Source organism: Octopus bimaculoides, chromosome 18 (genome assembly GCF_001194135.2).
Source record: "Octopus bimaculoides isolate UCB-OBI-ISO-001 chromosome 18, ASM119413v2, whole genome shotgun sequence".
Lineage (NCBI taxonomy): Eukaryota > Metazoa > Mollusca > Cephalopoda > Octopoda > Octopodidae > Octopus > Octopus bimaculoides.
Window position 1 is genome coordinate 17,670,767 of NC_068998.1, and position 13,264 is coordinate 17,684,030.

At 35.9% G+C, this 13,264-nt stretch overlaps 1 protein-coding gene across 1 annotated transcript in view; it reads left to right on the forward strand.

Annotated features, from left to right (window-relative positions):
- LOC106875468 (tyrosinase) overlaps window positions 1-13,264 on the forward strand; it is a 41,855-nt gene that overhangs the window by 23,704 nt on the left and 4,887 nt on the right. Inside the window, exons 3-4 of the mRNA XM_014923624.2 lie at window positions 6,812-6,946; window positions 10,242-10,386. Of these exons, the coding sequence (XP_014779110.1) occupies window positions 6,812-6,946; window positions 10,242-10,386 (280 nt within the window). The remainder of the gene's footprint in view (window positions 1-6,811; window positions 6,947-10,241; window positions 10,387-13,264) is intronic.

Consider the following 13,264-nt stretch of genomic DNA (forward strand, 5'->3'; position numbering starts at 1 on the left):
ATATATATATATATATATATACGACGGACTTCTTTCAGTTTCCGTCTAACAAATGCACTCAAAAGGCTTTGGTTATTCCGAACCTTTTGTAGAAGACACTTGCTCCCAAGGTGCCAAGCAGTGGGACTGAATCCGGAACCATGTGGTTGGGAAGAAAACTTCTTACAACACAGGCACGCCTGTTGATTTTAACATCATATAGTACAGTAGAACTACAGACATTGTTGTAGTTAACAAGAAGCATTGTTGTGTTAAAACACTGGTATGATGATACTTACGAGGGGGAAACAGAAAATAATGCAATTGTTGTTTGCATTACTTTTTCACTTATTTTCGTATATATGTAGATAGTATAAAGAATAATCGAATTAACATTAAGGAAGATGAATACTTGGAAAGTATCAGGATCTCAAAATATGAAATCTCATTTGCGCTGATCTCAACCGTCTCGGGAACCCTCGTGGGCCCGCGAAGGCAATAAGCTCAGCTCCTTCCTCTAGACCAGGGGTTTTCAAACTTTTTGACTTGCGGACCCCTTTATATTTCAGGCTTTACCTTAGGGACCCCCTTATAAACGCTTATGAAATTTATACATAAATATTTGCTTAAAATAACATATATTTTTACATTTATTTATTTAACAGTATTTAACAAATAGGTTCATTGTCAATTAAAAGATTTCGATTAAAAAACATATATAAAATCAAATTGCCCATAAAAAGTATTTGCTGTCGACAGACCCCCGGTCTTGTCCTTGCGGACCCCCTGTGGTCCGCGGACCACAGTTTGAAAACCCCTGCTCTAGACTACAACCAAAGAAAACACAGTCTTACTATATTTAGAAATTGTCTGACGGCGACTCCGCAAAATCATCAACGAATTGAATAAAATGCTTAGCGGTATTTCTTCCTGCTCCTTACGTTCTGAGTTCAAATTCCGTCGTGGTCAACTTGGCCTTTCATCTTTCTCGGGGTGGATAAAATAAATTACTAGTCAAGTACTGGGGTAGATGTAATTAACTTGCCTCCTCCCATTATAATTTCTGAGCCTGTGCCAAAATTAGAAAGAATATTCAGAAATTTTCTCTAAAAAGTCAGGCAAATAACTAACTAGGAGGGAGATATTAAAATTCATTACAGAATATCTTCGAACAAAAAAAAGACTGTTACATAGGAATAGGTCATGAATGACCATGGGATTGCACCTAGAAAGTTACCCTCCGAGGTACAAGTCCGGACAAGGTTGTTTATGGAAGACCAGCAGTCGCCCATGCATACCAACCTCCTCTCTCCACGCCACCGATGTTATCTAAGGGAAAGGCAAAGACCAGTACAGTTTGATATTAGTGGCGTCGCAACTCATTTCTACAGGTGAGTGAACTGGAGCAACGTGAAATAAATTCTCTTCCTCAAGAACACAACACACAGCCCGGTCCGAGAATCGAACTCCCTACCTAATGATTGTGAATCCAACGCTCTGACCACTGAGCCATAATAAGGATCAAAGAAAGTATAACACAGTATAGAAGTAAGCACTAAAATGACATTAGTTTTAGAAATCAAGATCTCTGGTACAACTCCATTTCCGGGAGCGACCACTTCCGTTCATAATATCCTAAAACTAAGTGAGGAAATAAGAGAAGTTTTGTTGTATGGTGATGCTGAAGCTGCTGATAATGATGATGATAATGTAATAATGATAATGAGTAGCCCTCTCTTTCTTTCTTTCTTCCTTTATTTCTCTCTCTCTCTCTCTCTCTCTCTCTCTCTCTCTCTCTCTTCCTATCTCTGTCAATCGTAGTATCAAATGTAACTAATTGTTTTTTTGCTGTTGTTTTTGTTCTAAGAGATGTATTGGATATCTTGCGGGATTGTTATCAGGAGTGTTCCTTTTCCGCACTTCGCACTTCTGGTGTGTTTGTTTCCTAAGATTTGCAAGTGACGAAGAACGGCCTTCCTAAAATCACTAAGGAAGGGAAATATCGTTTAAACTTGTAGCTTCTTGTAGAAAATCCACAAGTGATAAATATTCAGTTTTATTTATTAAGTACTTGCGACAAACTGTATTGAAAAGAATTAATTGAATAAAATACGTTCCACTTCATCATATGATAATGATAATGATAATAATAATAATGATAATGATAATGATAATGATAATGATAATAATAATAATAATGATGATGATGATGATGGTGATGATGATTTCTTTATTAACCACAAGGGTTTACATTAAGAAAAACATTATGGACAACACAGGACAAAACAATAATAAACTGCCAAACGGGAAAGCAGCAGGACCAGACAAAATTCAAAGCTAGAGGCTCAAGCGGTTTAGGTCAACACACAAGCCAATTGCGTTGCAATTAGACAATTGCCTACAGAGTAATGCAGTTCCGGAATGGATTGTAAAGGGAAAGACAACATTATTGATGAAAAATTGGTCAAAGGGCAATGAAGTTGACAATTACCGACCCATTACTTGTCTTAACCTCTTCTGGAAAATGTTAACTGGCATGCTCACAGGGAAAATATATACGTCCCTTGTGGGAGACAATCTTCTTCCAGTTGAACAAAATGGATGCCGAAAACAATCGAAGGGCACCAAGGACCACCTTGCCACTAAGCATTTTGTCTGATGCACTACACATACATGCATGCATGCATGCATACATACATACATACATACATACATACATACATACATACATACATACATACATACATACATACATACATTGGAGTTGTATTAGAGATTAAAGCCAGAATAACAAAAGAGTAGACTCCGGAAAATATGGAACTCATAGATGTCTACATTTAACGAGACCATATCTCACAGTGTTCTTGCAGTACTAGTGCTAGTACCAACATTTGGGATATTGGATTAGACATTCGATGAGACACGCAGTCTGGTTATCAAAATCAAAAAGGTACTGACCACCACTGGTAAGTTCCATATTAACAATGACACTAATAGGGTTTATGTGAGAGGAATTGATGGCAGTAGAATCATAAGGTTAGTCCAAACAGCCTTTGAACGTCGCATTGTATCACTCAGACAACACATGCTGAACAGTAAAGAAAGAAATTAGTATATAGCGGCGAGCTAGCAGAATCGTTAGCAAGCCGGACAAAAAGCTTCAATTCCCGCCAAGGTTGAATTTGACTTTCGTCCTTTTGAAGTCGATAAAATAAGTTCCAGTTGAAAACTGGGGTCGATGTGACTGATTTACCCCTCCCTAAAATTGCTGGCCCTGTGCCAAAATTTGAAGCCAATATATAATGTATTGTAAAATTTACTATATTTATGTACATGTGGGAAGTGTTGTACTAAATCTAGAAAATTCTAACTATGTTCGTGGTAACGTCCAAGTTATGTGGTAGATAATAGTATTTTGTCTTCTGTTGTATGTCAGTAATTCATGCCAAGAAAGTAGTTATTTTGATTTGTACTTTAGTTTTAAGCTAGATAATCTGAGATTATAAAGCTTAAGCAATTTTTATATAGGATAACACATGCAAACTGTTTTTAATTAATTAATTTGAGATACTAAATTTGAAACTAATCGAGGAAGAAATATTGATTTGTTAAGTGGGTGGGAACTTAATGTTTAAAATATTAAAAAATGTTGAAGTTGGATCAGATATGCTGTGAAATAAAAATATTTTTTCGTATCTAATATTAATTTTTTTCCCTTTTCTTTCGGCAAATAAGGGAGACAACACCAGGCATGTTCACGCTCATTAGAGTTTGTCACCGTAAGCCTAACCTTACTGTAACATTTATTTTATTGTACAGCATACAGGCTTAAATATTTACAATTAAACATATATTCTGGAGCCAAAAGGAAGGAAAATATTTGAAATCCAAATAATTCTGAGACGCCATCAACATGACAGATAATATTTAATCGGAATATTAAAATGCTAAAGTACAATCAAATATGTGACTAAATCAAACTATATTTATAGGAAACAAATAATTATGTTTTCCTCGGCAGTTCTGGATATGTTTGATTTATAATGCAGTTCCTAAACAGTAATATTTAGTCTCGCAGTAACTTGTAGCTTTAACGAATTGTTAAAGTCTGGTAGTTAAGCTAGCTCTTTTTGTGAGTTCAGATGATTTCTGGTCATTTTACCATTCAGCAAAAAAGACATTTTGATTTGTTGCATACAGCTGCTACTTTGCACTTTAACTAATGACCAATGTTTCTTTCTCAACTTGGATTTCATTGATTAATGCGCTTAGACGGTATTCCTCGTTCACTGGGAATTCCAGACTTGATGCTCAATCAAATTCTCCACATAACAGGAATTGAAGAGACCCTCATATAATAACTCGGTAAAATTTAAATAGGTTGGTCAGTTAGAGTAAAGATAAGTCGTTGGTTCAGGAAAAAGCTTTTTACAAATGTCTGTTCGCGTACTTATTTGCTATTTTAGTTGCTATCTTACTTGCTATTTTAACGATGTTTTCCATTAATTTTTCGACCTCACCGCGAACAAACGCTTACAAGGAGAAAAGTCAAAGATGTAGATTGATTACAACTGATGAGGTTCTACAATTTTAGAAGATTCTAATGAATATCAAAGCTAAATTTAATCAAACGTCTTCACATGATGACTTGAAGTCAGTTGAAGATAAAAATTTCAATAGTGACGTGTCTGAAATGAGGGTAATAGTTCTCAATCAACTGATGATAGCGGTGATGTAATGATACTAAACTGGCTGATTGTCAATTCTAGTTATCTCCAACTTTCAGGCCTATCAGTTTTCGATCAATCTCTTTTTGAGAGCCGTATCTATCTCTGATGTTCTGATGAAAGTTATCTCCTCACCATCAGGACTCACCGGGTAAACTTCTTTGAAAAAAGGTAACTTTCACCAAAAGATTTCATAACTTAAATATTTTATTACATTGCGATGGAACCGTAAGTACATCGACTAATTCTCAACAGGTAAACGTAGTGGTCGAATTACTTTATGGATGTTTCAATTCGACAGTATTGTATACACATCAGAGGTTAACTTATGATGACTAACTATTCCTGTCTGTTATTCATCCGTCTTGTGCAGCTTTTCATTAGAACTTTTAGTCGTTTTTGGTGCCATCCGCTTAGATATGGTGTGTGTGTGTGTGTGTGTGTGTGTGTGTGTGTGTGCGTGTTTTCCGTCTTCCTCTTTCCTTCTCCAACTTCCTTTATTGTTGCCAAGTCGTATGATCAAAAATGTCAGTATTCTTTATTAAACCAGATTTATTCGCATTGTAGGACTACCAGAATTTGAAATACTTCTTTATATATATATATATATATATATATATATATATATATATATATATATATATATATAATTCAAATAGTTTTCTAAATATTTACTGAATGTCTGTTTCACAGTAATAATAGACAAGTGAATGATTTAACAGTCTAAAGTTGTTTTCATGCAGTTAATGAAGTTTCTTTTGAAGTTACATTTTTTATTTATTTATCTATTTTAGTAGTGGGGGTGTTTTTAAGAACTATAAATTCCCACATTTTATTTATCTTATCTCTATCTTGCTCTTTTGGTCTTCTTTGGCGAGCTAGCAAAAGTATTTAAATGTCGTTTCTTGTTCCAGTTCTTAATGTAAATTAATTTTAGTTCTCTTTGAAGCTTGCTTTCATCCATGAATTCGCGGCTTGCTCCGGTTTTCTTTACAGTATATGTTCAGTCTAAAACTTTCGCTTCTATTATTTATCCTGTCTAAAACGGACTACATATTTCAAGTTATTGATGTTTTTTTTCCTCTTGCATTCATGACGTTTTGTCTTGTATTTTCTTTGAACATAAATTTAATCTATGGTAAATTGCTGTGTATGGTATGTTAGTATACATCATAAATTATGTATGGTTAGTTGACTACTTCACAGATTAATTCTTCCATTATTAAAAGACAGCTCTCACTTCTCAAGTTTTTCTTCGTTATTAAAAAGTAGCTTATAATAAAAGACTATAAATCTAATCGTTGTAGTGGCACACTAACAACATTTAATGTGGCTAAGTGCGTGCGTGTTTTCGTTTAAACGTGTGTTTGGTTTATCTCATTCTTTTCTAAAATAATCTTATCTGATAACAGTTTCGCCGATAACTAAAAATATTTCTTTTGTTAATAATTTAGTTTGCTTTTTATTATAAGTTTTTAATTCGCGTGTTATGATAGATTTTTTAGTTTCAGATTCAACAAAATTTCTAGATCATGGTTTCGATTTTTTCTCGATGATGAATCAATGTCTTACATCAATACAAAGTGTAACAAAATATTCACAAGAAAGATATTTCTTTTATTCAAAACGTTCTACGAATTAGAAATAACAGTGGAAAATGCTTTGTTAAAATTTTTCAGTTAACAGCATGGGTGGTGTCTATTCTTTTTGAAAATATGGGGCCCTGTTTTCTCTAATGAGTATGTACAGACTTTTAAAAGTGCCTAAACTGAGCAAGTATCCAGAAGTCCTTACTTGATAGGGCTACCATATAACGAGCAATTCGAAAGTGTACTTTCGATATTTAAACAAAGGTCTCAGACAGTCATTTTCGTATGAGCTCTGACGCATTGTAGTCACGCTCTGGATATTCAACCCAGGATATTATGAATAAAGAAATTGAAAAATTAAAGAGATCAGCACATTTTCAAAAGCAACGAACAGCACTCTGGAACAAAATGTTCCGCTTTGTGTTATTTTTAATTTGTTTCACGAGTAAAGTTTTTTGTTTCATTTTGTCTGTTTATAATTTAGTAACTAACATTTTGAAACATCTCTTTTCTCAGGTCCATGCTTTCATGAATGGAACATTTTCTGAATTGGTTACAGCTGCATTCGACCCTGTTTTCCAGCTTCATCATGCATTCGTAGATAAAACTCTGGAAATTTGGATCAGAGAAAACCAACCAGCTTACTCAGAGGTAAGTGTAATATGTTAAAATTATAAGAGAGTTGCAGAAATATTGTTTCGATTCCTAGCTGAAATATTATTTTCTCGAAGCAAAGATAGAAACACATTTAAATTTTTCTCTACTTCAAAAAAAAAAACAACAACAACAACAACAACAACAACAACAACAACAACAACAACAACAACAACAACAACAACAACAACAACAACAACAACAACAACAACAACAACAACAACAACAACAACAACAACAACAACAACAACAACAACAATAACAATAATAATAATAATAATAATAATAATAATAATAATAATGACGGTGATGATGATGATAATTAAATAGCGCTTGCTGGGAAACTTGCCAAAAAGACTTCAACTATAGCATATACATTAAGAAGCAATTACTAAGTGGTCACATATGAGACACGACATCATGTAAAATAAATAATGTAAATATCTCACATGGGATTTCATAAGGGGCTATTTCTGGTTTGGGCTGGAAGAAAGATAACTCTCCCAACATGCATCCTCATGGAGTATGCTATCTGTGAAAATGTTGGTTATGGGTGTGTGGCTTACTGGTTAGGGGTATTCGGCTCACGATCGTGAGTTCGGTTCCCGGCGGCGCGTTGTGTCTTTACGCAAGACATTTTATTTCACGTTGCTCTGGTTCACCCAGCTGGCAAAAATGAGTAATTCAAAGAGCCGGCCTTGTCACACTCTGCGTCGTGCTGAATTTCCCTGAGAATATCTTAAGAATATGCGTGTCTGTGGAGTATCCAGCTATTTGCACTTTAATTTCCCGAGCCGGCTATTCCGTTCATCAGATCAGCAGGAATTCTCGACGTTGTATCATTTGTCTGTAACGGATGACGTTATTGCTTTTATGGAGAAAATAGATATAAGTCATACACTAAACCCGTAAGTCAAATTGCTTATAGGCCATTGCTTAATACTTCTAATGTCCTTCACTTCTTCCGTTTTCACTCAAGTAACAACTATAGTAGAGCAAATGCATTTAATGAATAGTTCCATTCTATCAAATGTAATATTATACGTTTTAAACATGTAAAATTTCCTCAGAAACATTGTGCTCATATGAGGTACAGCTCCTTCGAATGTACAGCCCCGTGTTTGGTTTAATACTATTCCCAAGACATCCAACTGAAGCTGAATCAATGAACAGCTATTTGAGTCGTATTCACAAAGCACTTCTTACCTTCTCAGTACACTGGGAATAATTTCGAAAGCAAAAATGCTGGACACCAACAATTATTTATACAGTTATATATCTCAATGCCAAATGCCCTCACATGTTTTCTGTATACACTATAAACAATATAAGACGATAATGTTTTAGTCAATCGTGATTTAAATCTTTTGGGTAAGGTTTCTACATTGTTCGTTATGGAACCAGCTAATTTGATACGCAACAATGTGAACATGGGATCGAGATCCGGTAATCCTCTTTCTATATGTGTCTGTCTCTGAATCGAATTACATATTTTCACATTGTGGATAACAGTGACATATTTCTATGTTCCCAAACAGCACTGTATACCTAAAACTTCTCAATGTTTTCAAGAGAAAATCATTTTTATTCAAACTTTTATTGGTTTGAAATTAGCGTCAAAATAATATCCGTATGCAAATCATTTAAAAAAGCCTCAAAAATTGCGACTTTAAAACATCTTTCTTCTTGTTCAAGGTCGATTAATTTTGAAAGTATTCTGGCCCCGTGGAGCATGGTGACTGAATTAAAGAATGTTATTTATGGATTTATAATTTATTTATTTGTTTGTTTGTTTATGCTACAATAAAAAACTCATTAGGTTTTCGTGATCTTCAAAAAGACATCAACAATACTAATTTATGATTTATTGCAGCTCAGATACACATCATGAGCAAGATATCACTTTCCTTTATGTTTCGATCGGTGTGTAAGAAATAGTGCAAAGGAATTAACTCATAAATTTATAAATAAGTCCCCACAGACGGAAGCAAGAATGAATAAAACAATGAGAGCAAAAGAACCTGTTGTTCTGAAAAAAAAATCCTGAAGATTATCCGTCAAGTGGTATATAGTACAAATTGAATATTTTGTGATATGTCGACAAGATTCTGACATTTTGAACTTTTCATTTATACTATGCACGAAGGCCTCAGGCTGACAGAATAGTTTGCATGTCGGTCAAAATGCTTAGCTATACTTCTTTCGGATCTTTACATTCCGAGTTCAAATTCTGCTGAGGTCGATATTGCTTTTTATCCTTTCGGAGTCGATAAAATAAGTACGAGTTGAGCACTGAGCTCGATACAATCTGCTCTAAATTTGCTGGTCTTCTACCAAAATTTAAAACCATTATCATTATGCTGAAATTCCGCCAAGGCCAACTTAGCTTTCATCCTTTTGGATCGATAAAATGAAGTACCAGTCTAGTACTGGAGGTTGATATAAACGACTTACCCCTCCCCCTAAATTCTTGGCCTTGTGCTAAAATTTGAAACTATTTATCCCATGCACGTCTTGTTTATGCAAACGGGTGCATAATTGTGAAATTTAAATATTGCAACCCCTTGATTTGTAGGGCACCATTTTAATGCTTCGTATATCAGGTGGTGCTGAAAAGTTTCTGGCTTTAAGGTTATCACGAGAGGCCTAGGACCGCTACAATATATGTGTGAATCTGAGATAGGAATATGTTGAATAAAATCATAATTAACTGATCATCTTGTATTTTCTTTTACCTAAAGCCAGGAGCTTTTAAACGACCCCTCGTATGATGTAATATATCATATCTAATGCAGACCAAGCATCTTGAAACTACAATCGTATGAGCATTGTACTCAGCACAACGAAGTAATGAGAATTCCATCAGTTATTCAGTGTATTCGTTACATACGTTGCTAACCTTTATCTATTCACGTATGTAACCACGTACGCATATCTAATGATGAAAAACAGTCAGCCTTTTTACAGTTTTAATGCAGAGCCGTTAGAGTAGAGGTTAAATTTAACAAGTGCATTTTGTGTGTTTTTCTATTATAGGGCAACAGGATAAAAACTAAGGTTATTATTTAAAGAAATTTCCTAAATATTTACCAGATGTAGTTTGTTTTTGTTTTTGGTTTTGGTGGGGAGAGGGTCTTTTGCATGTTTGTGTGTGGGTTTTTCTTTTAACCACAAACATTTTATACTTCTGTGGCTATCATCAACGCCGTCAAAAACAAAATATTCACCACATAATATTAAAGTTTCTATATAAGTTTTAAAATTTTATGCAACTGTTTCTCTTTTTTGACAGCTGCCAGTATTTGAAGCCCCGCCGGGTCACGGTAGAATGGCCAACATGGTGCCGTTCTTTCCAGTAGAAAAGAACTTCATGATGTTTGCTCACTCACACGCTCTTGGCTACGACTATGACGATTTGGTTGTAGAAGATGTACCGAGTAAGTAGCATTCAAGATTTCAATCTTGTTTTGAACCTCAAACATTTCCTTTCCACTTCCATAAGTCATGATGATACAAATAATGTTATTAAAGCGGTGAGCTGGCAGAATCATGAGCATGCTTGACAAAATGCCGTCTAGCATTTTGTCTGTCTACGTTCTGAGTTCACATTCCGCCGAGGTCGACTTTGCCTTTCATCCTTTCGCAGTCTATAAAATAAGTACCAGTTGAGTACTGGGGGGGGGGGAGCGATATAATCAACTTATCTTCTGCCTTAAACTTGCTGGCCTTGTGCCAAAATTTGAAATTGGTATTTGTTATGTTATTTTTACAGAGGATGAGGAGTTTAAACACGGTATAAATCAGACGAAAACCCTTATTATAGTTTCGTGGCTGTGTGATTAAGAAGTTCGTTTCACAACCACTTGGTTTTGGGTTTAGTCCTACTGGGCAAGTGCCTCTTCTACAATATCCCCCGACCGACTAATGCCAGGTGAACAGAGGTAAAAATGCCATCTCAGTGGCATTTTACCCTGTTCTCTGGCTTGTCTAAATTAGCCGACTTTATAATAAATGTGATGAACACCTAGTCTTGCTTTCACATAAAAAAATAGCAGAATAGAGCTTCTTTTTTTTACAGGCTGAGTATACGAAAGCAAAACACTATTTTCTATCCATAAACAAATTCGAATGTTTACCGTTAAAACAAAAAGAAGTAACAGAATTAATCCATTGTTTTACTCTGTCTAGCTTAGAAATATGTAAAATATAGATATATTTAAAGAAAACCTCCTTTGTATACCGTAGTTTATGATAAGATCACTCACGGACGTGGCATTAGTGTGGCTATTACTTAAGGTGGCGAACTGACAGAATCATTAGCACGCCAGGCAAAATGCTTGGCGGCATTTCGTCCATCTTTATGTTCTAAGTTCAAATTCTGCTTAGGTCGATGTTCATCCTTTCTGGATCGATAACATAAGTACCAGTTGAACAGTGGGGTCGATGTAATCGATTTAGCCCCTCCCCTAAACCTGCTGACCTTGTGCCAAAATATGAAACCATTACTATGGCTACTACTATCAGAACAGATGTTGGTAAAACCTGAGATCGATTATGAACGGAACTGTTCCTTCCCTTCTTAATAAAGCAAATTTTCTTAACGGAAAGAGTATTGTCGAATGTTTTGATTATAGGGTTACTAATTTCAAGAAGGATAAATTCGACACCTCCTCAATTTAAAGTCAAACCCAAGAGAAAGAAAACTAGTGTTGGGGTTATCTTCATATGAAGGAGTAAAAAGAAATTACTAAGTCATTAGTATTAGAGCTGAAAACAAGAGCAGTAACACACAAAACTAGATGGCTTGTATTTTAAATTCGCCAGTATATGTTCTAAGTGCAAACGCACTTTTCTTTGCAGCACATTTCAAATAAATACCATTAATATTGTTGTTGGCACTCCGTCGCTTACAACGTCGAGGGTTCCAGTTGATCCGATCAACGGAACAGCCTGCTCGTGAAATTAACGTGCAAGTGGCTGAGCACTCCACAGACACGTGTACCCTTAACGTAGTTCTCGGGGATATTCAGCGTGACACAGTGTAACAAGGCTGACCCTTTGAATTACAGGCACAACAGAAACAGGAAGTAAGAGTGAGAGAAAGTTGTGGCGAAAGAATACAGCAGGGTTCACCACCATCCCCTGCCGGAGCCTTGTGGAGCTTTACGTGTTTTCGCTCAATAAACACTCACAACGCCCGGTCTGGGAATCGAAACCGCGATCCTATGACCGCGAGTCCACTGCCCTAACCACTGGGCCATTGCGCCTCCACCATTAATATAATAGTATAGATACAATCTGCTCGAAGCCCACCTTGTCAAAATTTGACTTTGTGTTTTCTCAAACAGAAATACTTTTATACAATATACAAGCAGGACTGTGTGGTTAAGAAGCTCGCCTTACAACCACGTGGTTTCAGGATCATCCCACTGCGAAATACCTTGGGCAAAAGCCTTCCACTATAGTCCCGGGCTGACCAATGCCTTCATAAACAGAAAATGTGTAGAAGCTTTGTGCGTGTGTGTGTATGTGATCTCGTTTGTATCTATTCTCCAACAGCTTAACAACCGGTATTGGTTTATTTTTGTCCCCATTACCAAGCGGTTCATCAAAAAACGACCGATGGAATAAGCACCAGATTTTAAAGAATATTAAGTGATAGAGGTTCATATGTTCCATTAAACACTTCAAGGCGGTGCCCCAGCATGGCTACTGTTCAATGACTGAATCAAGTAAAATATAATGGCTAATCTAAACTAAAATTTTGTATCTCTTATCTTTTACTTGTTTCAATCATTAGACTGCGGCCATTCTGGAGCACCACCTTGAAGAAGTTTTGGCCGAAAGAATCAATCCCAGTCCTTTTTTAAGCTCGGTACTTATTCTATCGGTGCCTTTTGCTGAACCGCTAAGCTGAGGGGACGTAAATACACCAACACCGATTGTCAAGCGGTGGTGGGGGATAAACACATATACAAAGACGCACACACACACACACACATACATATACGACGGGATTCTTTCAGTTTCCGTCTACCAAATCCACTCACAAGGCTTTGGTCGGCACGAAACTATAGTAAAAGACATTTGTCCAAGGTGCCGCGCAGTGGGACTGAACCTAAAACCATGCTTCTTACCACACAGCCATGCCCGCGCCTATATTTTGATGCGTTGTAAATGTAATTCTATTTGTACAGAATTACGATTGCTTTTGAAGGAGGACATAAGTCACAAAAGTTTCCATTTAATTTAGAGTTTGGTCTTTAACTTGTGTTGAATAGTTGTTGGCACTCCGTCGCTTACGACATCGAAGGT